The sequence below is a fragment of the Athene cunicularia genome (assembly GCF_003259725.1).
Source record: "Athene cunicularia isolate RWA chromosome 6 unlocalized genomic scaffold, athCun1 chr6_part1, whole genome shotgun sequence".
NCBI lineage: Eukaryota > Metazoa > Chordata > Aves > Strigiformes > Strigidae > Athene > Athene cunicularia.
Genome location: NW_020799105.1, coordinates 12579565 through 12607109, shown reverse-complemented (window position 1 = coordinate 12607109; position 27545 = coordinate 12579565). Strand labels below are relative to the sequence as shown.

Sequence of the window (27545 nt, the reverse complement as noted above, 5' to 3'; positions counted from 1 at the left end):
GGGCGGCCGTGGCCGGGGGAGGGGACGGGATGGCGGGAGCGGCCCCGGCCGGAGTGGCCTGCGGGGCTCCGGAGCGGATCAGGGCGCCTTGGGGGCGGCTGCGAGATGAGGGCGGGAGCTGCGAGCGTGAGGAGAGCACGAGGGAGCGGGGAGGCCGCGCGGTGTGAAGCGCAACGTCTTCAGGCGAGGACCCGCGTCCGCGGAAGTCCGCGGTTTCCAGGCAGGCCCTGTAAGAAGTGGACGTCATACTTTTGGGGACTTCTGAAAACTTCCAGGTGTGAATCTGGACGCCTGCTTAGGCAACGTAAGCTGTATAGTAATAGGCTTTTTATTATTAACCGTTAATTTTATCTGTCTCATTTAAATTAAGTCCTTACAAACTCTTGCTGTAGCTGAGAGGGTGGTAGACAGTGACACGTAGGTGAAATGAATGGTGTCATTGAGGGAAAGAAAGCCTCTTAGTCTGGCTTTGAGACAAGGAAATGGAACATAGCAATCTAACGTTACTCAGATGTCAGACCGTTGCTGTCAAAGAAATTTGTTCTTTTTTGAAATAGTAGACTTCCAACAGGAAAATTGTTGTGAAACGTATGCATTCCTGATAAATGTACTTTATAACCAGAATTCAGAGCAGTGATATGTCTTTGCTTCAGTATGTATTTGTATAATCCCAAGCTATGTGTAGAAACAAGATGCAGCACTACTTATGTATCTTGACTGGGGGCCCCAACACACTTGCTAAGCATTTTCAAATAAGGGTATTTGCTACTACTGTCCCCTTCAAGCTTGGTGATTATTTGATACTTTGTTAAAGAGTTTATCGCCTTTCAACAAAAGGATTGTTTATAGTTTGCTTTTCAAATATAATTCATGAAACAATCTGGATTGCTGTTTACAAAAAGGTCAATTCAGAAGACTAGATGAAAAACTTTAGAAAACAGTTGAATATGAGAAATGGTAGACCACTTAGAAAAACCCATTTCTGTAACATGTTGATCCAGATTTTTTTCATAGTTTAAGGCTGTGATATTTTAGAAGCTGCAATCAAGAAATTTAATGGCTTAACCTGTGTATTCAAACTCTTACAAACTGTCTTTGCTTGTAGCGTATGATAAACCTTGCAGACTTGACCCCTTACATCCTGTGTTCCATCTGCAAAGGTTACTTCATTGATGCTACAACTATTACAGAATGTCTGCACACCTGTAAGTATCAGCATTGTCATTGTAAGAGTTTAGTTGCAAATTCAAACAAAAATCAGCTGTTGAGATGTTCTGGCTTCACAAAGATAATTTTCTGTTTGAATGTATGTTGTGTTTATCCTGTTCCTTAGCGAAAATATATTTGTGGATGTTTTAAACATCAGAAAACTATGAAATCAATCATTAAGTCAGTTTAGCTTCCAGGTTAAGAGGGAAGAAGATATAGGGAAAGATAAAGCCTGAGTAAAAGAAAAATAGAGCTACTACATACTTTTTTTTTTTTTTAAGTAGGCTCTAGGAATTTGAGTATATAACTGAGAAAAGAAAGCTGAGTGGCTCTGCTCATAATGGACTAGAGAGTTTCTTACACTGTTGATATGAGCTTGTAAAACCACAAAATTCAGTAAGTGGCTGTGTTGAAGTACCAGTTCAGATACAGAAACAGTTATATGCACCCAAGGAACAGTTAGTCTGTAATCTGATGAATAGAAACCAATTGATAATGAAATACTGACTTCAGTGCTCTTGTCTTGTTATTTTTTCTCTCAATCTTTATGTTCTGTTAATATTTTTTCCATTGCTAATGGAAATATTTTCTATGAAAGGTAATAAAACCCTTCCTGTGAAGCTGACTGAGCCACACCCATGTTCCTACCTGGGTCCAAGAATCTTAGCATCCTACTCCTTCCAGCTGTATACACTACACAGAGGGAAAAACCTTTTTATTTCTCTCTTTTTTTTCTTCTTTTATGGGGCACTGCTTACTAGTTTGATATATACCATGAAATACTTGTTGCAGCTTGTAATTTAGGAAAATGCACAACTGTTAGTAAGGACAGCATAAAGTTGCAAGTGCAAATGTGGTGGTATCTTAGAAGTTTCCTGGTAAATATTGTGGAAAAGTTTGATATGTTCAGCCTGGTATGGAGCTGATTTGATAGTAGGTTATTTATTCTAAATATTTCCACGCATTAGGTTTCCTTTGAAATTTATAAAGTACATGTAAAATACAATGAAGATGGCAGAATTATAATTTCTTACTTTGGTTCTTGTACTGAAATTTGTAGGGTGCTTTTCAGCAAACATTTGTAGGGTGCTTTTCAGCAAACATTTTGTCTTCAGCAGTCAATATTCTGTTGTTTTAGCTCTGTTCTTATTCTGGGTAACACAATTACAACATTGAACACCTACTTTTGTGTCATTTGGATTAATGGAATATTCAGGAGTGTTATATCCTGTACAGGCAGAGAGCTGCTGTTTACTTGAGTTTGAAAACTGAACAACTTAATTTTGTCTCTGAGATATTTTATTTGACATGCCTGAGTGTAATTGCTCCTCTTGCTTGAACGGATGGTATTGTGTCATGGGCATGTGACTTCTATGGGGTTTCTTTTCTTTACAGTTTGTAAAAGCTGCATAGTGAGACACTTCTACTATAGCAACAGATGTCCAAAATGCAATATTGTTGTACATCAGACACAGCCCCTTTATAATATCAGGTAATAAGTTTATCCATTTTTATAGGTATAACATTTTTCAAGTTTTGCTGCTTGCTTTTAAATGTTTTGGTTTACAAACATAGTGGTTTCTTATTTCAAATGAAGAAACAGTTACAAGAAATGCCTTGTGTTCTTTGTTTAAGTTTCATCTCAGTAGTAAAGATAAAAATACTCAATTTCTTGTTTTACCTAGTTTGTATCCCTTTCTAGGGCTTGTTACCCCCTGCCCTGGGTATTTTTATGCATTTGCTCAGTGTTACAGGTGATACCAGAACTTAACTGTTTGCTTTGTTTTCCTTTTAGACAAACCTTTGTTGGCATGTTATGCTTATTAACTCTGAAAATTGAGTTTTAGTTTCTCAAACTGTTCATGAATTCTTGAATGCTGCTGACTTTACATGGCTACTTCTGTTGGAGCTCTGCTGTCAGGGCATGAATTTAGACAGATATGAAATTGCTGCTCTGTCACTTCTTTTTATGGACATCACATTTCAACAGTGTGTTTTCATCTCTGTTACAATTTAATGAAAACCATTCAGTTTTGTGCCAAAAATGCTTTATGTTTTTTCTCTTTAATAGACTGGACAGGCAACTGCAAGACATAGTCTATAAATTAGTTGTCAATTTGGAGGAAAGTAAGTCTCTTTATTTTATTACCATCTAGAGATTGAAAATACTGAACAGAAAACAGAGTAATTCAAAGCCTACTTTCTGTTCTGGAGTCTTTAAAATAGTTTTCTAACTTTTGGGTATAAATCTTAATGAATTAGCTGTGACAACTAGCATCTCTCTGGCTGCTATATGCTATTATGGATAGTGGTGTGTACCCCATCTCATGAAACACAGCCGCCGCTGTATCCAAATAAGCATCCAGATAATATTTCATAGTCATGCCTCATATTTTTGTATAAGTACAGAAAACATAATTTCAAGTTCACTTGGCTCAGTTGAAAAAAAGTTGCTCAGACTGATTCTCTCAAAATGCTTGTATTTATTTCCTCAGTGCCACTTTTATTTTTCTGATTTTAGATGTGTTCACTGTCTCATGTCATTTACCTTGAACTTTGGGAGCCAATGAATCTGCACAGTCCATCTGGGTGGACTGGGTGAAATATGCACATCCAGGGGATATATACAGACTATAGCTGGTATAAAAACAGAGTCATGACAGCCAAAAGGCTGCTAGTCTTTGCACCTATTTCAGTATGATTTATGCCCAGTTACTCTCATTTCTTCCAGTTTTCACTAACAAATTCTTAGTCTGGATATCTTAAGTGTCCCAGCCTCAAATGGAATAGTAGTGATGGTGAAGGTCTGTAGGAACTTGGAAAGTTTTTACTGCTCTGATCATTGGAAACTATGAATATTCTCAGCATCTGAAAAAACATTCCAATCTGTTCTGTACTGTTGTGGTTTTTTTTCAGGAGAGAAAAAACAAATGCATGATTTCTATAAAGAAAGAGGATTAGAAGTGCCCAAACCAGGTGAGCTGTAATCACTTTAGAGGACACTGTTAAGGAAATATTTACTATACCATTTATTCTTAAGGGCTTTCCTTGAAATATTACTCACAACTGAAGAAGATAGTATTAGAAATATGGGATTCTTGGTTGTCTGATTACTGTAACTTGTCACAGTTCTCAGTTTACAAAAACAGATGAAACTGTCAGCACTTAAACCCAGATTGTGGTGGATTTTTTTTTTAATTATATTTTGCCTACAACAAAGAAATATATCTAAAATGTGCATTAATTTTATTTTCTGGCCCTTAATAAATAATAGATGTTACAAAGGAGTAGAAATAAGAACTTCAAAGTCTATTGTCAGATGGGGGATTACTCTGGTTTTTGTTTTACTATCAAATAAACAGCTCTTTGGAGAAATGCCATGCTGAAAGCTGATAAAATGCTGGTTCAAATACACAGCATGAAATGTATAAAGAGCTGATATAGTAATAAAAAAATAGGATTAATTGCACGGGCTTTTTTTCCTTAAGAGCTCATCTGTTTTGCTTGGCCCATGTTAGCATTTTATGCTGCTTTTATTTCAAGTTGTGTTTGCATTTTGGCTATTTGAATATTTTAGCTGTCCCACAGCCCGTTCCAGTGAGCAGAGGAAGACCTCGAAAAGTTCTGGGCTCTGTGTTCCGGATCCCACCAGAACTTGACATCTCTATACTTCTGGAGTTCATCGGGTGAGTTGTGAGCAAATGTAAGTGTTGGCTCTTCGTTTTCACTGAATGTGCATTTCCTCCATCTTGAATAGCAATGGGCAGCTGGTTTTAACTTGAGTGCAATAGTGATAGTCAACTATGCGTAGCTAGATGATGCAGATAATTAAATGCGTGTCTTCCTATGAGAACAGCTTCCTAAAAAGTGTAGTTTTAAAACTTACATGTGGTTTATATTTAACAAAGTAGTGTAGTCTCAGTAAACTGAATGTTGAAATACTTGTCTCTTAGACTTCCTTAATCCCTGTAAGTGGCAGCACTATTAATGTTGACTATGCTAGGACTTGCTTGTGTAACTCAGGGACTGCAACTACAACCTGAGCATCAAGAGTTAGTGTTCCTCTGAGTGGTGAGGATAATAATGTGGTCTGCTTATGCTGAAACTTTTGTATGAGAAGTCACCTTTAGCCGTGGATTGTGGGGGTGAAATCTGGCCCAAACACTTGATTTGTTTTCAGGAACACAAGAAGGAGAAATTGTATTGCTTTGGCCATGTGCAGTTTTATAATGTTAGTGATTGAGAGAAGGTAACTGAGACAGGTTTGAAAGCTGTAACTACTCTGCTAGCACCACACGGTGCAGAACATCAAGCGGCTTGACTTTTGTACTACTCTGACCCCTCTACCCAGATTGTGCCAGCTTTTGGCCTGACTTTGAACAAAATGTTCAGAGAACTCCAGTACATAGTCATAGCAAACTATTACACAAATGATGTGAAATCAAGCCCTCAGAAATTGGTAAATTCTAGCAGCAAAGCATACCATTTGATTCAGCTCATTCTTTGTAGACATCATGTCCTAGTCTTTTTATATGTTATGTCCAGTGTCTCCACTGTGTCTCACTTTATTCAGAATACAGAACAAATTTTCTCCATGGGTAATTCTCCACGGGTAAATTTTGGTCAGGTAGATGGTGATGTGTGTTTTTTTGTTTTGTTTGCTTTATTTTTATGTTGCCCATCATGCAGCTTCTTTATTTCTTTTAAATGGACAAGGAGTGGGACTGTGGGAAGAAAAGAGAGGTCTTGGACTAAACCTCTAAGGAACAATGCCTGACTATATTATAGAATATCCTTGTGAAACCACATACCAGACTTAATTTCGGTGTTCATTTTCTTTATGCCCGACTTGCAGAAGTGCTGAATGTTCACAAGCACAGCTGAAAGCAGCAAGAGTCATGACTTAAACTGGAGTATCAAGTGTTCTGCAGACAATCTTTGATGTCCCAAATTGGCACTTTCAGTTCTTGGTTACCTTTCAACACAGACTGTCTTTGGTTCCTCTTTTTAAACAAGGTGTTATACTGCCATTCTGCTGAGTGGGATGGTATGGAAATATGTTCACGTTTTGAAGGAACAAGACTGAAGAAATTAATGCTTTTGCATTAAGAGCAGTAAAGCCAAGAGCCATGTGTTGAACAGGAGAGGAAAGCAAAGATGTTACACAGCTGTTCGGCCTGTGACCATTGTGTATGGTACACTTGAAACTTAATTTAATTTTTAATTGTACTTATAAAGGCTTTTTTCCCTTTAATGAATGTGGTATAAAACAAATGCAATTAGTACAGGATCCCAGCGACCTGATACTCAAGCATGCTTTTTACCCCATTGTGTAAAATGTGGTTTAAATGGATATATACAGACAAAAGGTAAAATGCTTTGACTAAAATCTCCGTTGAAAAGAATAGATGTAATGCTATTTAGTCTACACTGATGTTGGGTTAGGAATGTATATGTGATTGTTTTATTGCCTTGGCTGTGCCTGTATCCCATGAAGTTCCCGTCTGGATGGGGGTTTGGAGGATGCTGGTGATGGGTACCAGCCGCTGCTGTGCTGGCCACCAGCAGGTGGCAGAGGGAGCACGTGGAGTGCAGGGGCATAGGCGCCTGCTTTTATACCAACAGCCTAATGTCTGTCGTCTGTCTTGGTAGTAATTTCACTAAAAATGACTTCAAAAAACAGAAATTAGGTTTTAGTACCAAGGATGTCCCTTTCAGGTTGGAACACTTGGTGACTCTAGGAAAGCTTCCTTAGGTTGTCTTGACTTCAGGATTAGATACAGTTTGAACTCACTGTAGTGAAAGTGGTTTAGATCTCCACTGTGAAAGTCTTTTACTTTACTAGTAAACATGTATCTGCCTGTCTTTGACACGAGATGACTTTTGAATCTGTGTTGTATTTGTTTTTCTGGTAGCTTTATTTCAAGCTTCCATTCCAGTGCTGGCAGCAAAGCAGGTGTGCAAATACCATCTATACTATGTGAAACTCTCCACGGGTTTTGTTACTCATGTGGAGGGAAGCACAGAATGATTCTAACAAAACAAGGATGACGGCTTGACAGCACCTACTTTGCGTTTTATTTTAGTGGCTTTTTTAACCTTTGATGTTCTTTTATTCTTTATAAGTTTAAAGGTTAATATGTTTTCCTCCTTAGTGGTCAAAATCAAAGCGTTTATCTTGGTGATGAGAGATTAAGAAAGCATTTTAGATAAAGAAAACTTGGAATAGATTGGACCAGCCAGCAGAAATTGTTACTTTGTTAGTCTGACTGTCTATATTGTGTCTTTAGAGTATATTACCTAGTCGGCTGTGGAGCTGTATCAAAGCAAATGACAGCTGTAGTGGAAAAGCTTTTCTGTGTTTGTTTCTTAGTAACTTTAAATTTAATTTCAGTGGCAGAATTTGATGATTGTTTTACTTAACTTTGCCTGATAGCTGGTACATATTTAGAGGTGAAGATAATTACAGTAACTTGAAGTGCCATGCTAATGTGTGGTCTGCACAAACATTACAAATACATTTGTTTTCTATATCAAATGGTCAGTAGAAGTATGGTTGATCTATAGGGATGTTTGATTTTTGCCCCCCAGTGCAGTGAAGTACTGCATTTTTTTTTTTCCCCCTCATGTACATACTTGCTAATGCAATTTAAAAATAGTGAAATGTCATGAATTGGGCATGCTTAATTGGGAAACTTATACATTGTACTACAAGATGGAGTATGAAGTATAGATGATCAGTAGTAGATCACATGCTCAGATTGTGCCAATCAGTGAACCTCTGTTGAAACCAGCTGGGAATTTGGTCATTTGCCACCTTTATATGTATTTAACCTTTCAGAGAAATACCTGCTGTTTTCCTGAGTTCCTGTATAGCATTAGCATTAATACTGTGATATAAATAAGTCTGGAAAGCCAAAAACTGGCCCAGAAAGCCCCTTTGGTGGTTGGGCATGTTCTGTCAGTAACTTCTTAGGTATTGTCTGTTAAGGTTCTAAATATCAGGGATGATGAGGTATGAATGCTTAAGCAGCATTAATACTACAACCTACTTCTATGAAAATGAATGTTATATTGTGTTTAAAAATGGCATTAGGCTGTGTTGAGTGTGTTTTCCATTTCATGTAGACAAACTTTAAAGTCATAAATAGCTGAATTCACAAGGAAAATGAAATACAAATAAAGAGGAGAAAGATCTATAAACTCAGTCTAATATTACTTAATGTATTAAACTTTAATAAAAGGAAGAGACTGATTAGGAAAATAAGTTTGATATGCTAGACTGCTAAATCAGTAAGTCACAATTATAATAAAGAGCTTGAGGGTGTTAATAACTTAACCTTAGCAATATTGACTGTCTTACTGTTCTCTTGTTTTTCAGAGCTAATGAAGGCACAGGGAATTTTAAGGTACAGATATAATTTGCATTTTTCTCTTATGATTTACTTCAGAAATATATATAACCTGAATGTATTTAATTTAGTTTTTTCTTACACAGAGTGCAGCCTGAACTTTCATCAGCATAGTAATAACTAACCTTGGATTAGTGTACTTTCAACTAACTGTTGTATAGCATCACAGAATAGGAAAAGAATGCTTCTGTGGCTAAAAATCAAAATTTTGCTGGGAAAATGGGAATGCTACTGATGAAATTTCACCTAGGTGATTCGAGCTTGTTATTCTTGCATCTCTCCAAAAGGTGCACTACTATGGCTTTTACTGGAATCCTAAACAAAGGTATAGATATTGTCTAAAATATTGTTTTTTGAAGAAGATTCTCTGATTGTACTGGAAAGCTTGCCTAGGTTATTCAGAGAAAGTGTAGCCTGAGGTATAGCAACAGTATAATAAATTGCTTAAACATATAACAAAAAAATATACAAATTGTCTGGACAACACGATATACTTCCTTAGCCAGCAGAAAGCTTATTCTTTTCTCCTTGCCTTTTGCTAACAATGTTTGCTGTCTTGAATGATGGCTGTTCTGCTAAACAAGCAGTAACGTTCCTGATCCTTCCTAAACAATATGGCTCCTTGTCCAGTACAGTTCTTACTGAGCTGCTTTGGTACAAATTCATAGAGGAACTGCACATTATTTGCTGGCTTCATGATTTCATATGCTATAGTTAGAGATGTTCAGAGTGTGTCATTCCCCTATTTTGGCTAAACATTTAGAAAACAAGACTACTCAATGGCAAGAAGGAGATGTAATTTAAAATTACTTAGGATATGTTGCATTTAATCTTTCATTGTATTGGAACTGTAAGACTCAAAAAATGGAATGGTGCAGAATAATAGAATATGAGACACCTAACTGGTACAGTTAGCAGGAAAATTTTACTGTTGAAGAACTCAAGAAAAAAATTAGTAACTTAAATATGAATTGTCCTGATTGTACCATTTTACTAATTCCTTCATGTTTTGAGCTGAGTTAATATATTTTCAGGCACAAATCTGAACTGTTAGACTTGATTGCAGTTATTCATCCTATTTTTTAATAGTAATTACATTTGCTATGGCAGAGTTTAGAAAGCAATTTCAAACTTTCAAATACAGAAATAAGAATTTTCACAGAAAACTGAAGTGTCAGTATAGTTTCATAAAACAGAATTAATCTGCAGAAGGGGGGCAATGATCCTGAAAATGTCTCCAGTCAATTTTCTTCATCTGTTACACCCCCATACCTACCCAGCATTTTTTCTTCTTTTTATCCTTACATTTCACACTGTTTTTTTTCATCTTCTTGACCTTGTATCACTTCACATCCTTCCTGTCTCATATTTGCCCTTCTTTCTGCTTTGTTTTTTATCATGTATATTTTGGGCCAGACAAGAATGACTATAGGACAGTTCAGCCATTTTATTAACTTGTGTTGTAATACTAAAATTTATTAGACACTTACTTCCTCAGAAACATGCCACTCCAATTTGAGTAGTTTTGCCTTTTTTAAAAGATACTTGGTTTGAACGTTATTAAGGAGTGCTTGTGATTCAGGAAAGGTTGGGTTTTGGTTGGGTTTTTCCCTTCTCAGCCATAAATATTCCCGCTCACTTTAACTCTAGTGTTCTGAGCATGTTGAAGATGAAAGACTGCCCACCATTACTCACAGTGAATAGTTCTGTGCTGCAAATAGTCCTACTATCCATAGACTAAAGTGCCACTCATCTTATGTGCATATTTAGATTTCCATATCATCTATGTGAGTTTTAAGTACCTCATCTTTTAATTGGTATTTTTCTACAGCATTTTCAAATTCTTTGCCATGTATTAACCCCATGCTTCACTCTGTCCCTTTCTCTGAAACTATTGTTCCAAAACCATGGTTATCATGAATACATATTTAAATTCATGATTGAATTCACGGGTAGTCATGACCCTCTGACCCTTCTTTCAATTGAAAGAATATGATGAACCTGGGTAGTAAATCCCAGCTGTTCAGAAGTCAACATAAAAATCCAATTAATTGACACAAAAGGTAATCCATTTATCATACTGAATGCAGTCATCTGCTCTGCCTTTGTGCTTCTTGGCTTAGCTGCCCATATCGCCAGTCGGCTGTTTAAAATTTTATCCGTAGAAGAGAAACCCATTAAGATTTTTGAGGTTGGCATGACAAAGGTCTTGTTGTCACTGTGAAAGTATTTTAAAATTATACAAAAAGATTTCAGACCAGTCTTGCCCTTGTGTTCTCCATAGTAGTATATTTTAATTGATTCTGGATTTTTATGGACTATTAAATTGATTTCAGCCCAAGTCATAATACTTCTAGAGTGCTAAAGGACTTAGGGTTCCTTACATTATAAAGTTACATAGTTTAGTTATCTGAATCATGATATACAAGCCTGATTTGGGGAAAATAAGGAAACTTTAGGAAATAGTTCATGTGCTTCTAATGAGTAAATGCTTGTGGAGGGAGAAGTTCTAAAAGTGCTGTATGATGCTAATTTCTATGCAGAATTAATAGCAAATATTATTCTCTGGTACTCCCATAGTCAAATGGGACTGAAGTCAGTAGCTGGTTATTTTTAAATGTTGTTTTAAACAGCAGGAAGTTTGAACCTGAAGTCTTAATACATATTTAGTCCTTTCCCTATGAGTAATCTGGAAGTAAGGTAGAGAAGGGTACAAAAATTTGAGCTGTGTCCCTCAACTGAGCTTTCATTTGAGTTTGGGGTTTACGAGGGATGATGGCTAAAAATGTATGTTGCCTTAAAATATTACATTTATTCTTTTCAGCCTTTGGAGAAGAAGTTTGTGCGTGTTTCAGGGGAGGCAACAATTGGACATGTGGAGAAATTCCTCAGAAGAAAAATGGACCTAGACCCTACTTGTCAGGTATGCCTCTTGTAGTGGCACTTACAGGTTCACTGTGATCAATGTAATGCCTGCACTTCAGACAGAATGTTTCCATTGTTCTTTAGAGTCTAGAAGTAATGTTAGTTTTTTTAATGCAGTAGGATTAGAAAATGAAATGTTTGAAATGTGATATGCAAGGAACAACTCTCCCAACTTATTTGCAACATGTTTAGATTTTCATTACAATACTTATATTTGTATAGAGTTTCTAAAGTGCCATGTAAGATTTCAGTAGGTGAAATTCAAAACCAAAAGATAACTGTTGTTTCAAAGATAAAACTGACTGCAAAGACAGGAAGGCGTGTGAGTGTGGGGGGATATGAAGGCAGAGACAGGTAGAAGCTGAATAACAGTAAAATTTAACTGAATGTTGAAGCAGCAAACAAGGGATAAGAAAGAATTATACTGTGGATGGATGTATTGAAATGAAAGGTATGAGTGCAAATGTAGGCATGTGCCTCCAAATAAAAATTCAAAGGAGCAGAATATGGTACAAAAGAATTTAACTTCATATTTCTCAAGCATTTTGGTGGAAATTATTCTTAAAGCTATCAATTATTGGTAAACCAAACTGATACTGATGTGAATAGGCAAATGGTGGAAGTTAAGTGCTGGTTTTGGAGTTAAGGCTGTGTTTTCATACAGCAGTAACCAACTGAGACAGTACAGCTTGACTGTGTGCCTCCGTAAAGAGTATTTATTCATGCTGCTTGCCTTTTCAGTGGTAACACAGCAAATCAGATAAAGTTGTTCATCATTCTCAGGAAGTAATGTCTTTTCATTTGCTAGTTGCCTCTCAGTTGAGAGTCTCTGTAGCTTTCAGGTGGTGGCAACTTGATATTTTGAACAAATAAAAGTATCCTCAAAATGAGGCTGGAGAAATTTCTTGCATTAATTGAGGAGTTGTTTATTTGAGAGGAAGGAATAGTTTTGTTTCTTTGGGTTTTCTGTAGTAATATATTAGAATCTCAATTTTCAGGAACACTGAACATCCATAAGGGAAACTGCAGTTATCCATCTTTCAAAAATCAAGCTAGGCCTGCGTGTTGGATGGCTTTCAGATTTTGCAGTTTTGAGATCATCTAATAGAGATAACTTCAGAATTTTTCCACCATTAGTTACTTTCTGCTTGGACTTCACCAGACAGGGTATGATCCACTGTTAATGGGTAACTGTTACTGTGTCTCAGAAGCTGATGATTTCATAGACTTCCTTTCTCAAGATGTTGCTTGATGCTGCCCCAGTTACTTTTATCTCTGCTAGTATCCAGTTTGCCATTCTGGAGTAAGGCACAGTCATTGGCTTGCGCTAATCTCTTGGTCTCTTTTGTGCAAGCCCTGTCTGTCTGGAGGAAATGTTAAATCCGCTTTCTTCTACAGTCAGATCCTTGGGCTGCTTTTTTCCCCCCCCCTCTGATCTGCTCTCTTTTTTTTTTTTTTTTTTTTTTTTTTTAAGTGAGGGTTTTTGGGTTTTTTTGGTCATTGAAAACCTGTAGTTGATTTTCATGCCACAAATCATGATTCATTTCTTGAAGATATTCAGGCTTATTTTTAAAAGATCAGGGAATTAGGGAAATGAAGCAGGCAGTATTTTTCCTATCTTGATTGGTCATTTCTTTGTCATATGGGGATTTAAGATTAAAGGAGTGTATGTCTTGAGCTGTCACCTTCTCATTGTAGTGTGCAGAACTGAAGCTGATGGTTTGTTGGTAAACATGCAGAAAGTGAAAGAGGTGTCAGATATGTCACTGAAGATTAATAAACCTAATGAATCATGTCTTATTCCAGTTTCCAAGGATGGCTAATAAAACAGAAACTGAAAAACAAAATTAGGAAGAATCTGAATGTGAATTAGCACAGGCAGAAGAATTTAGGGAAATAGGTTGTAAACTGTATGTACAAAGACTGTAGATGGTGCTTGGCTGCTTTTTTAGTTTGCTGTAGAAGTTTCGAAGGGAGTTGAGGACTGCAGTGGTTCATTTTCTGTAGGCTTCCTCAAAGTATGTTAAAGGACAAATGGACAACGAGCTTTTCTTTTTCATATTATTTCTTTAGTCTTGATTTCTAACTCTCCAGTTCTTCATTACCTGAAATAATCAATTTTTCATATGAATGTCATGAGTTTGGTGTGCTCAACTTGGGACTGGAGTCCAAGAACTAGATTTCCTTGGGAAGCTGGGAAATTTCTTTCCGAAACACGTTTCGGGCACTATTGAGCTAAAATGCACTGCATTCATAGTATTCTTCCCCATGTTTATGTGCAGAAAACTTAACTGCCACAGTGTTTAACTGTGCCTTACCTGAGACTTGAAACTCCTAGTAAGGATGCTTGGTGTGGTTATTTTGTGAATGCAGTCAGTTCCTACAGCATGCCATCTTAGCTTGAGAATCTGCAAAAGTATTATTTGACAATGTCTTACTTGTTCCCTGTTAAAGCTGATTCAGTTACCAAGTGATAATAAATATGTTACTCATTCTCCTGAACTATTGGCTGTACTTGGACCTCTGACTTAATTTTCTTGTGTGGAATATTAGCTAGTATTTGCCCTTCATTAACTTGCACAAGTGGGTTGGATTGAGGTTAATGAAAATGAAATAAGACATCTGACTTGTATGACAGTATATAGAAAAGTCTAAAAAGCAGTTTTGAAGCCTTTGTTCTTTTTTCCTAGTCTAAAGCCTCAAATTATTTCCAGACTTCTGTATTTGAGTTTGCAAGTGGATTATTTCCTAGTTTATCTGAAAGGTTAAGGCTTCATTTATTTTTATCTACCACTTGAGCTGACAGACTGTAGTTTACTCTTTCTGGTGCTTTGTTTTGATCCCTATGCTTTGGGCAACAATTAATTTTCTATATGTGTTTATTGTTTATATATATTTCTAATTACAAGGTTTCTCTTTTAATATTCTTGCTGGAATTACTGAGGGGGGTGAAAATTTTTGAGCAATTGGAATTGCTAGTAATAGGTAAGTAGGTAACATTTGAGCTAAATACAGTGTATAGTGTTTGGAATCCATTATGTACTTGGCTTCAATATCCAATGTACATCTGTAGAGTTTGTGTTCTGCTGAAAAGTGGGGAGAAAATGAGAGGTTTTCTTTAAAGTGTTATTTCCTTTGAGGTCATCCTGCAGAGCATTATCCTTTCTTGCCATTCATTCTGCGAGGATGAGAGGGACTGGTGAAAGACTTGCAGCTCAGCTGGTCTGAATGCATTAAGGGAGTTTATGGAATAGAAATGTTCCATAATCAGACACTCTGAAAGTGTGTGTGTGTGTGTGTGTGTGTGTGTGTGTGTAAACAGCAGTCTGGGGAAAGATTGGAATAAATTCTGTGTTCATACAGTGTAGCTGTTGATGCAGTTCCTTTACGCCACTCTTAGACCCTGGAATACAAGTATCTGGCACCTTTGAAGAGTAAAAAGCAGCTAGAGTGAATAGGAAGCTTTGCCAGCTTTTTGAATAGCTAGCCCAAATATTCATGTTAATCTCTAAAACTTTGTGTTTTGCTTGTCCTTCCCTGGGTAGTATGGGTTGGCATAGAAACTATTGATTGAGGTCTACTGCTTTCTGGGCCACATTCCCCCTTTGGGATGAATCTTATGCAGGATGTCTCTTACATGAGTAAGTTTTCCATTTTTATCTTTGTCTTCCTCAGTGAGTATTAATTTATAGTTGCCTGTTATAATGTCATTTAGAGGAATAGCTCTAATCACAAACATGCCACCTAAAGAAAATAAATGGCACAATGAAAAGGCTTCTTTATTTTAGTAAGAATTTTAACAGAAGTGGTTGAGTGTTCAGCAGTTACACCTTTGTATTTCCTTTCAGCAAAAAGTCAAATGGTATTTACTGCCATCTCACTAACTCTCAGTACTAGCTGGCTTCAATTTTACCAGTCAATTCAAGCTGTAGTAAATTCATAGCACTTGTGTTGCTGCTGTCTCTTTTGTAATGGAATATATTAATTCCTGTATGGCACAAGGATTCCTCTGAGACACATTTTGCATCTGATTTTTCACACTGAACTGGGAATTTTTTCATTGTATGTTTTATTCTCTTGTCCTTATAGATTGAATTCTAGCATAACAATCAGCAGGCAGAAATTCAGACCTTGGTGCTGGAATGAGGAGATTAGGCATTTGGTATTCAGAGCATTCTTAACACAGTAAATGGGGAAAACTCTTCTCAATTTATTAGGAAGACACTGGATCTTTAATGACTATCATTTGAAACAGGAGCAGCAGGATCAACAGTGGAATATTTTCAAACAAGCATTCTGATTCTCTTTTGAAAGACTGTCAGTAGTTGTCACTATGTCTGTTTGCATCCTCTGTTGGGCAAATATATTAGATTTTTCTGTTTCTGTAGAATATATAAAATGTTTATGTTTATATGTTTCAGTGGGAGCAGGATTGAGTTTTCAGTGCCTTGTGGTATAAAAAGTAACCTTATAAAGCAGAAGTCATTAAACTCACTAGAAAGCAAAACAGACATCTGTCTTCCTGCAGTAATAACTGTAAAGGCTAAAATGCATGGGAAATGGCAGAAATAACTAACTGGCTTTCAGAAAGAAAAAGAAATATATTTCTTTTGCATTCTGGGTTAAGTACATCAAATGTTGATGTTAAACATATACAGGTCTGTGTATGGATCAATATTTAATGTTACATCCAGATTAGTTTTTACTTTCTGGTTTCTTCCTAGAAGCTAAAAGCAGAGTAAGTAATACTAAGCAATTTGCATCTTCTGCACATTAAGATTCAATCTAATGTGAACAGAGTATTCTACATTGCTCTCGTACTATACAGATGGTGAAGTAAATTAGCCCTTTTTGAGCCTCTTAAGGAGTAGAATTCCTGTGTTTCTGATTTTCAGAACAACACAGTCTGCCAGCATGAGACATAAATCTTCCTAAATCTTTTAATGAAGAACAAGAGAGAGATAGTGGATCAGCATGCAGAAGAGCATAAATCCAGGGGAAATGAATAGCTGAAGAACAGACTGCATCCTATAGTGGAAAGTGGCCATACGAGAGAATATGTAATGATATTGCAGTATGCTTCCTGACTACTGCAGTAGTGGAGCTTAGACATTTTCTTTGCAGAGGGCCGTGGAGCAGCTTATTGTCAATGCATTTAACTTTAATTTTGAGGTTTCATCATTGTAATTCACAGACAAGAGCACTCTCATTTCCATATCTTGAAATTGCTCATAAGGAAAATGTAACCAAGCTGCTGTTGAGAGAGAAACAGTGCTGTGTTAACTACTCTGATTTGGAATGTCAGAGACTGTGTTTACATTATGCACAGTAAATTCAAAGTAACTTTACAAAGAAGCTTATTTTTCAAGGTCAAGGCAAGGAATTCAGAATACCTCGTTATGATTTCCTTTTTTTCCCCAAAGTTACTGTTTTTATGGGCAGTTGCTTAACAGAAGTGCCTCCTCCGGAATTGCAGACATCATTGACATAGTTTAGCTGCAGTAGAGGACATTGCTTAAAATTGCTGAGTATGCCCTTCACTTGCATCACAGAAGTTTGACTGCATTTTGAAGGAGGACTGTGTGATGTAATTGCTGATAGTGGCATACAGTGAGCTGTTGAGCCGTTCTTCTCCATTAAAACACTTCCTTCCGAACAGTCATGTTAAACAGACTTGCTCGTGTGTTTTCTTATTCAAGAATGAGGGTAGCAATAGCTTGTTTTCTGTCAGTGGCACAACTTGCCCTCTCTTGCAACTGAGGAATGACTCTGGATGTTTTGGGATAGTTTTAATACGTGATCTAAATTCCTATTAAATTCATCACAGCTATTACTAAACAGCTTTTTTCAGCAGACACACCAAACTGGGAGTGAAACAATAAACTGTTCTCTCTGTTCGAAGTGAGCCCCAGGTCAGAGGCATGGGGTGGCATTAGGGCAGTACAGTAGTTCTGTGCCTGCTAAATACATTTAGACGACAAAGGTAAAGATGGCTTTAATGCCCAACATGGTAGAATTCAACTCTTCTAAACAAATTAAAGGACTTGGATACTGCTTTGCTAGTCCAAAGGTAGGTTGAACTTGACCATGTTTGTGTTCTTTCACAGGTAGACATAATATGTGGTGATCATCTGCTTGAACACTACCAGACACTGAGGGAAATTCGTCAAGCCATAGGAGAGAGTGCAGTACAGGTATGTGTGGCAGCTGGGGCTTTGTTCCAGGTTTTCTATTCTAAATACAACACTTAAGGTACCAGGAACCAACTTGTCTGAATAAGTCACTTAGACAGTCTCTCCAGATTCTGCAAAATATTTTTTATATTGTAAATAGAGTTGAGAAGTATACCATGAGTTAAATGGTTTGAAGATGTTCTGGATATGAGGTTTTTGTGGGTTTTTTTTCTATTCTGAAACAAGTTGCTATCTTATCAGTGATAAATTATACCAGCCTTTCTTTCAATTAATGTTTCTTGTTTTCCTCCCTGGTGATTGCATCTCTGCGAGAAGTCAAAGGTCTGAAGCATCCTAAATAAGACTAACCTTGTGACTGGTCAGGGGAATAAGCACTCATACAAGCACAAACCAAAGATACAGAGTGGTCAATGCAGTTAATATGTTTGATGTGTATTATACCAGTCCTGGTCACATGGTGAGTGTATAGCCAGCTATTTCTTGTTGATAACTTACTGCTGTAAGTGCTGCAGGCTCTGCAAATAATAAGCATTTTATTTCCTTGGGAATCTTTTCAAGCATCTTTATAATAGGGTCACACCATTTTAGAAGTGCAGGAAGATCAATGAAGTAGTCTGCCCAGTGCATACATAGTAAGATACAGATATAAAATCATGATGTATGGTAAACTGTATATTAATCTAAACTTGGAAGTCTGATGTTTTATCTAATACAGTGGGAAGAAATAGTATTTAGATTGGTATTTTATTTGGAAAGCAATCTAAGCAGATGGCAGAAGGGCTAAAATAGTATCAAATTCAGTTCTCTTGACTTGTTTGTGCACACATGTGCACAGTCTTTTACGTTTAGATTTCCTGCTGAGCCATTTTGTGCTACAAGTGGGCCTCTTGTGTCAGGAGCAAGAAGTGGAAAGGTGATTTTTGAGATATCTTGGACATTGTATCACCTGTATCTGATTTGAGTAACTAAGTGATCCTGCAGTCAGGGCAGATGTATGTGGTTTGCGCTAGTGTTGGCGGACATTAAAAATCTTTGAGGCTTGTGGTATGTACCTCAGTTTCTATGGTCAAAGGGAATAAATGGCATACTTGATATCTTAGCTGTTTATACAATAATATGAATTAAAAATGAAAATGTAACCTAACCCACTTTGGGGAGCAGGGGATAGAAATGAGGCAGGAGCTGGCACTGGTAACAAAACTTGCTCTAACATAATGAGTTTGTTGTAGGTAAATACAGCAATCAACACAGAGTGGTGTAAGTGCCCTCCACTAAAAGCTTTAGTGAGTAGCAGGAGCATGACTTATTTCTCAGTCCAGGGTTCTAGTCCAAGGTACCTGCTTTTAGACTTCATCTTAGCATGAAAGCTTTTGTTGTATGAAAAATGCTCTTGGGGAAGCACTTTAAGGAAAACTGCATCGGTTTCATTTCTTGTCAGAATTGGGTCTGCCTGATTGATGTTTAGTGGCTAAGTACCAGTCAGCAGCTCCTCAAAGAGGACAGTTGTCTCAGGATACATTCTCCAGTGATGTTTCAAGTCTCATTATTACAAAATCAGTATGCTAGTGATGAGTTCTCACAAGCCTTATCTCTTGGGCAAACAAACAGAAAAAAATCTTTGGTTTTTGTGAAGTCTTGTGCTTTCATAGTCACTTCCTTAATTTTTCTTCATTTTGGTACAAAACTTCTTAGGATGCCAAATAGTTACAGTAGAAACGTTGACAATAAACCACAGTTGCTCCTTTTTTGATATTGAAGTGATTGTGACATTTTCATGTTTTATAGTCTCATATTATTTTTCAGAAATCAAGAGGATGCATTTCTAGGATTAAAAAACTTTGGAAAATGTTTTTAGATAATTATCCAGAAAATAAAAATAGATCAAGTCTAAAAATTGTAAGGGTTGTTTCTTTTTCACCAAGGCCTGAAATTCATTATGAGGGGAGTGATTGTCCTGGCCCAGTGAGAGTGCAACTACAGAGGAACACTTGATAGATTTACATTAAACTCCAAGGGTATCTTGTGTCATTATAACCTTCCAGCCTTTCCAAACAAGTGCTGGAGCTTGGGATGCCTCTAACAGCTCTCACTAGGATGCTGAAACACTTCAGAACTGCTGCTGTCATTTACCAGTTTGAGATTCATTCTAGATGCTCCATGCTAAGAAAATAGATTCAGTAGATACTTATGCAATGCAAAGTCATTTAAAGGAATATTGGAGTTTTTTATTTAGATGAGTACAGGCACTGTTAGAGGAGAAAAATAAGTGCTCTTCTGAATTGCATTTTTCACTTGTGAGTTCATTCATGTCAGCAGTTACCCTTTTTGCTGAGAAAAGTGATTCTAAAAATGCAGATAAGTTTCTCTTTGCCAAAGGCATTAATTTTAACATGCATCCTTCCGCAGTATTTACATTGGAAATTTCTTTCAATGCAGTGCACTGTAACATATGTTGTGTACGATTGTTTTGTGAAAATTTTGGGTGTTGGGATTTTTTCCTTACTGAGTAACAATGTGTAGTGATGCCTTAGAGCCTTAGTAAATTAAAGCCTGTGGGTGCAAGCTAGCAGGATTTTAGCTGTTCTGAGTAACTATGTGCCTTTCCAACAAGCATGGGAAGATCAAGTGTGATCTGATGGTGAAATAAATATTCCTGATACTGGCCCCATAGTAACCTGTTTGGGTTTTCTTAATTGGAATAAGTAGGTAGCTAATTTTATTGGTTGAATGTAAACAATTAACATGTTAATTTCTGAGTAGTTGGTAGAAGGCTAAAATAAATCTGGAATAAATCTTGTTAAATTTTGTAGACCTCGAGATATTTTAACTTTTCTGAAATTGAGTGGTTGGTTGAATCTTTCTAATTAGCTGAAGATAGGATTTCTAGCTCTGTTTAGGGAAAAAACAAAGAAGTTGCTGCACAAAATTTATATAAAAAAGTAATTTTGCTTGATTTTTAAAATACTGTTAAACTTGTAGAATTTAATGAAAGGAGAGATCAATGACACTCACAGACATTTTTAAAAAGCTCAACTTGGTTATCAAGCATTGAGATTTGCCTGTAATTAAGAGTTTGATCAAATAGCTGAGGAAGGAAGCTTGTTGTTAACTATATGGGAATATAATTTCTTCACTGTATTACCTTTCTCCCCTCTACTGCACAAATGCAACATGATCCCAGCTGCTAGTTTTGGCTTGTCTGAAGCTGGCTCTCTGAGCCCTACATCACTGGTGGATATAATGAGCTCACACATGGGAAAAGCTAAAAAGAGTATTTCCTTTATGTCCTTGGCCCTTGGCACAGAGGTTTTGCAGATTATAACGGTGCCTTTGTAACTCACCTTTTTGTAACCCAATGCTATTGTATTTTTTAGTCTCCTGAGCTGGGCAGTAAGAGCTGTAATCTAATTTAATTACTGTGACCCTCTAGCCCACATCTGCTGTGGAAGTGTTTTACACTTTGCTGTGGGAATATTGAATTTGGAAAGTGGGCCATTTCTTGTTGCTGCTGCTCTTGCAATATCCAAAGTTGTATGTATGGGATGTTTAGGTCTTTCCGTTCTGCTCTAAAGTTTATAGTTGGGTATAACAGGTGGAATCCTTTCCCTTTTTTTTAATTCTTTTTTTTTTTATTCTTTTTTTTTTTTTTTTAGGTCAGGTTCACAAATGTGTGGCAAAGAACACTTGGAGAGTTTTGCTTTCCTTTTGGGCGTATCTGAGTTAGCCTGGTTTGAGATTTGTAATAAGCGGTGAGAGCTCATTCTCTGTTTGGATTTCCTTTTAAGAACACTATCTAGAGAAAGCAGCTGAACATATATAGAAATGTATAATACTTTAAAAGTGAATAATTATAGAGTAAGCAGTGCCAGTACAGGGTTAATTCTCAGCTTCTCTTTATACAGAAAGGATTGCAGTGGGTTTAGCCTTTGGTTCAGCAGGGATATTTCCTGTGTAGATAGATAATTTCTTTAAATGTCCTACTGCCAAAGGTACCATTTAAAAACTCATTCATCAAAGAATACATTGTAGCAGTTTCTTCCTGTGTAAATATTCTTTTCCTTTGAGAAACTCTGACATAGAAGAAAAAACTGTTTTTTGACCACAGTTCTCAAAAAAAGGAAGCCTGAATGCATCTTTCTTTTTCTACTGAAGTAGCTAACAGGCACAAGAAGTAAGCATACCTTTGTGAAGGTATAACAACATACTATGTGCTGCAAGGTTCGTGAGTAACTTCACAGTACCCATGCTACCTAACAAGAAGTGAGAACAAATCAGGATCCTGTCTTCGTATTGCAATGCAGTCATCCTGCTTTATGCTAGGGACTGAGTACATGAGTTAAAGCTCTAGTCTGTCCTTTTAGGAATTAGCAATGGATTTCTGGTTATTAACAGGGTGAGAAGGTGAAGGCAGGTGAGTGAGCTGGCACTAATAACATAAAAATAAAATGGGTTTTTTATTCCTATCCATTGAAGATAAGGTTGATTGGCATCTACCCTATACTAGGCTCTCATGTCGTTGTAAGAATCATTTAAATGAAAGTTAGGGGACACGTACATTTGCTGTAGCCTGAACATCGTCTCTGCTGTAGGTGTTTTAATGTGCCATCCTTCTTTTCCAATATGACCCTTCTGGTTGGTTTTGATGGTTCTTATAAAAGAACATTTTGATCCACTTTTCTCAGTGCCTGCCTGTTAAACCCTTTTTTTGGGTCTTCAGCCTTGATCTTAGGGCTGACATCACCATGTCCAGTGATACAAAGCATTTGGGTTTGATTTTCCCTTAGCTTTGACTTGTGGATGCCAGAAGTTAGTAGATTCAAAAGCAACACATGAAGTTCATAAAGAAAAATCATCAGAAGGTACTTGATACAAAGCTACTTTGACTTGGGGCTCAGGAACTTCCCGAGAAAAGCTTTTTGGAATCAGAAAATTATATAGGGAAGTAGCATACTTGCCCTTCTCCTGTACTTTTAATTAGGCTTTCAGCATGGGGCTAGGTAGTCCTTTGGTCTGCCCTGGTATGGCCACTCTTAGGACCTTAAATTTTTAAGCTTTTCTTTTATTTGCCGCCTTTTTTGGTGGCGCCTTTTCCTGACTTAGAATATTGTTCTCCTCTTTAAATAAATGACAAAATCTGTAGCCAAAAGCAGAGTTTCAGATCTTACTAAATGAGGATGTTGGCTAATTTGATCAAAGTACTGCTGTTGCAGATCTGTTCTCCTTTATTAGGAATCTGTTTTCTTTCATGATCACATTTGAAAACTCCCATAGCTCTTCAACTTTCTTTTTCCATTGAGAATAACATACTGCACTTATCTTCCCCAAGAACAGTAGCTTTATTTCCAGTGGCAGCATTTAGCTCCAAAGTTAAAGAAACTAATGGTAGAAGAGAGTGAAATAATTATACACAACAGCAGTTAGGGTGGTTTTCTGCTGAAAGACCTTTGTGGCATTAGAGGCAAAACAAGGCTGTTTTTCTGATAAGAGGTCATCTTCCAGACAGAACACAGAAGTGTTGCTAGGCACCATCTGAAAAGAATTCCCAAGGAAAGAAGAGCAGCATATCACAGAGGTGTGGAGGAGCACATTCTGTCCTCTTGAGTCTTTTTGAGGTCAATTTCTTAATCTTAAATTTCCTCCAATGTAAAATGGCTCGGATTTTTTTTTTGAGTAGTTGAAGCTACACCAAGCAGTGAAAAGCATTTCTACACAGATAACAAATGATGGGTTTTAAAAAAAAAAAAATAAAAAAATCTATATTTTTCCAAAACTCTGTTTATACTAATAGAGTACTTCCTGTTGTTACTGTATTAGAATAAAGAGCCTGTAAAGGATAAAAGTCTTGTTATTGTTTGGTTTTGTAATTAACTTTAATGTGCTGTTATACCCTCTCGCGCAGAACTGTGTAACTTCTCTGGAATATAACATTATCTTACATCCTGTATGTTAGCAGACAAAAACATCAGAAGCAAAATATGGTAGAAGTTCTAACCTGTCAGTTGTGATTAATGTAGTTCTCTCTTCAAAAGAACACTGTTATTGAAGCCTGTCCGTATCTATAGGTCTAATGCAACAAGTCAGATTCACGATGGATCAGTGGTGGAAGCAGACTAAGTGCTAGACTTTCCACCAGCTGTGTGTGAATTAAATGACGCAAGAGTGATGAGTCAGAAAGTGTCCTGTTTCGTAGGTAAAAGGTTTTTTATGTGGAGCAGTCTCAGAAGAGGAAAAACATAACTTAATAAACTAATAGAGGGCTTTTGTTGTTGGGTTGTTTTGGTTTTTTTTTTTAAATATATGTTCGTTATTTGATAAATATGTAGTGGTAGTCTGGACTCTTACAGTACAGCTTTTGGCAACACCTTCTAGAATTACTTCATTACTTTTTCTGTCCCACAGTATTATGTGGAAAACAGCATGAGTTATAAACAAGAGCCTATTGTATGAAGATGAAAATTCTGTAACTTTAAAATAAAAGCAAATACTATACTTTTTTTTACCACTCTGCTCTATCTCAAAGAAGAGAGGGAGAAATAATTATTTGCCTTGTTATTTCAAAACCTGCATTCACCATATGGAAGGGACATGGTATAAAATGGTGAGTGAAACTGAAGCTGAGGTACTGCCATGCAGTGACTGTCATACTAGGTGGTGACAGAAACGTCTCACAGAGAAGGTGAAGGGGTATGATGATACAGTTTCTTTCTCTACTCTCTAGGATGGTTTACTTGTACTGCACTATGGCCTGGTAGTATCGCCACTACCTGTGGCTTAAAGATTGCTACGATATCAGAAGGCAAAAGAATCTGAAGTCATCAAGCTTCTTCACTGCTGTTTTCACCAAAGAAGGCCATCGTATTTCCTGTGACAGGAAGCAAGTAAAAGGAACCACCACTAACTGCTGTATGCTTGTAATTTAATGTCTGACTTTACCACTGTAAAAAATTACAGCTTCTTTAAGTACAGCTATAGATGTTACTATGCTTTGTGTTACAAATTACTATCTTCCAATTTCACTCAGCTCAGGGAATTTAAATGCTCAGAGTAGCTGTGTGTTTTTTCTTTCTAAAACCACAAGATCTCACGCTATGAACAGCCTTTTTCTTCCTCCAAGCTATGAGATATTACTTGCTTTTGAAGTGTCTAGCTAGTACAGTGCTCTCAGGGATGATCTTCAGTGGGCAGTATAATTTATTCTGGGGAGGAGACAGTCATTTGCCTGAAAAAGTGTACTGTGATCATCTGTCTTTGGATGTGATTTGGGGAGAGGAAGGGAACTTTAGAAATACAGACCAAAATAGGTAGAAAATGATGCATCGTAAACATTGGTTTTTCAGGAGTAGCATTAAATTTAGTTGTCTTTCTCAAAGAAAGACAATTTTGTTTGCACTGGAAATATAGTTGCTGGTAGTTTGTCTTATACCAAATGGTGGATCGTGCATCTCTGGTCTTAACGGAGATGAGCTGGCTGTAAGCTGGTTAAACTATGCATGAAAAAAAAAGTGGCACCTCTTTCTACCTTCTTGCTGTATGTAAAATAATCACTGTCAGCCTGATTCTGCTGTCATGTAAAATCTGTCAACTGACTTGACTGGCAGGAGCATAAATCCTTTCACTTTAGCACATATATTTCTAGCAGCCATGAAAATGGTACCTTTTCCCACTCTTTCTAATGTGTATTACTGCATTGTAGCGGAGACCAGGGTTGACTCATGTAATACTTGCCTGTTACTACCAGATTCACAGAGGACATTAGATAACTTAAACGTATTGAAATACTAGGTTTTGTGACAACTGTAATACTTCAAATTTTGTTATGTTTAAGATTTCCATGGTTTCTTGCACAGAATTAAGGACCAGAGCTTTGTGTTTTATGTTCTTGCTTCATACTAGGTCATCAGTATGGGGATTCATGAACGCCATGCTTGTGCACCAGTCTCCCTCCTTCCTTGTAGTCACTGTAGGGAAAGGGAGATTTCTTTGTAAGGTGTTTCAGAGCACCTAATCTAGCTCAAATGCACTTGCTTGCTGTCAGCTTAAGAGGACTGGCATTCTTTGTCATGAATTCCTCCTCAGGTCTTTACAATAAACACAGTTTTGTCTGTGAATGTGACACTATAAGAAAAAAAAAAGTCTTGTTTGAAATAATTCTTGTGATGCTTTTAAAAAAGTAACAAAAACATTTCTAGCTACAAATTCCTATTTTACCTTTAAAGTTTGTATAAAAGTAGTGTTTAAAATGCAGCAGAAAATGAGATTATTTTGTAAACACTTTGTGAGTTGTGTTGATAAGAGATTATATATTGTAACAGTGAAATAAACTTTATTTTAGTCAATTTAAAATTGAGCTCTCATGCCTTGCTTCCTATGTTAGCCTCAAAATTATAGCAATTAATATTGAAACTGCTGGATGTGCTCTGGGGTTATTAGAATGATACACTTCAATTAGGAGGTTGAATGGTGAAGGGTAATGTAATACCAGAATCTCCACTGGAGCTAACTGCGGTATCATTAGCTGGAGTAACATGGAATTTCTGTGATTCTCCTTTCAATGACAATTGCAGTGAGAAATAGCTCAGTAAAGATTTTTCAACACAGATACAGGAGAAATAATCTGATGTAGTTACAGGACCCCTTATTTTGTCAATATGTACATCTTTCTGTCTAACCAGCCTCTAGATTATTTTCATTCGTGTTTATGGTGGTTGTTATTAAGTCACCTTGATCTTTCTTTACCATTCTTATCGTCCTGGCTTTATGCAAGGCATCTGGCTCGTACTTCATACTGCCACTTCCTGGGTCCCTATCACTCATGATTTTGTCTTCTATGAGTAACTCTATCCTTAAAAAAAACCAAAAAGGTTAGCAGTATAGTTACATTTTACATTGCAAGTTCTCCCCTAATCCAGGCTTGAACTTCACGTCTACAGATGGATTTATCTGCAAAGTTGAAGAGCTGTATAGAAGTTGATAGTTAATTCAAATTAATGTCATTCTAGGATACTGCTGGCTTGCATAGCCTCAATATGACTATACTGCCACTGGCTCTGATGTCAGTGTCAGTTTCTGGTTTTATTTTTAAAAAATTGCTTCTGGATGTCTCTTTAAAGAGAGTTTTTCTGTAGGGTAAATCACATGCCAGCTAAAATGTAGGAGGCCAAGGCTTCCGAATTCTTTCAGTGGCTTAATGAGGATGATTAAAGATCTCTTGCCTACGATATTTTGGTATGAATGCTTAGTGACCTCTTTATTTCCCATTAGTCTGCTTGTGTCTTTATTTCTTCCTCACCTGCCTTCAGAAAGCATATTCTTAGCTTAGTTTTCCTGGCAGAACATCCTGCTTGCTTTCAGCTTAAAGCATACCCTGAAGGCACTGATGTTCTACCCACTCTCCAGCGCCTGCAGTCCCCCCTGGGGCACATCATCATGCAGCAGGGGTGACCTTTGGCTATTGCCAAGGCTCATCTGTGAGCTGTGTGGTTTCATGTGTAAATATAATGTCTGCTTGCTTTAAAATGTGCCAATCTTCTTTGAACTCTCCTGTTTTATTTCTGTTGGTCTCCTTTTAACCTTGGCTTTCCTCCGGTCACTTTTGGTTCTGATGATAGAAGAGCTTCTGTAACAACAGGCTGTCTGTAGGATGGCATCTCTGCTTTCATGGGAGATGAGCCAGCTTCGTGCTCCAGAAATGAGGGAAGGTGTGCTTGGACTCATTCATTATACAGGCACCATGTTTCATCACTTGAAATAATTCTGGTTTTGTTTTCTGGTTATCTACTTAGCGGTGTCATGGTTAACACAGATT

The 27545-nt window shown here is 37.0% G+C and overlaps 1 protein-coding gene across 1 annotated transcript; it reads left to right on the top strand.

Moving 5' to 3' along the window:
• The first annotated feature begins 1106 nt into the window (after positions 1-1106).
• Positions 1107-25861, top strand: PCGF6 (polycomb group ring finger 6). Its single transcript, XM_026851402.1, has 9 exons — positions 1107-1205; positions 2605-2701; positions 3281-3336; positions 4126-4185; positions 4787-4895; positions 8591-8618; positions 11446-11544; positions 17654-17740; positions 24459-25861. Exons 1-9 carry the CDS (start codon positions 1109-1111, stop codon positions 24513-24515), a joined length of 690 nt encoding a protein of 229 aa, XP_026707203.1. The 5' UTR covers positions 1107-1108; the 3' UTR covers positions 24516-25861.
• Positions 25862-27545: the final 1684 nt, after the last annotated feature.

What these genes read in the sequence shown, in the direction of transcription:
- PCGF6 (XM_026851402.1), top strand. Translation starts at nt 1,109, where the DNA reads ATGATAAACCTTGCAGACTTGACCCCTTACATCCTGTGTTCCATCTGC. An exon ending in AAGGCACAGGGAATTTTAAG is followed by an intron (nt 8,619 to 11,445) that starts GTACAGATATAA and finishes TATTCTTTTCAG; the next exon opens with CCTTTGGAGAAGAAGTTTGT. An exon ending in ACCTAGACCCTACTTGTCAG is followed by an intron (nt 11,545 to 17,653) that starts GTATGCCTCTTG and finishes GTTCTTTCACAG; the next exon opens with GTAGACATAATATGTGGTGA.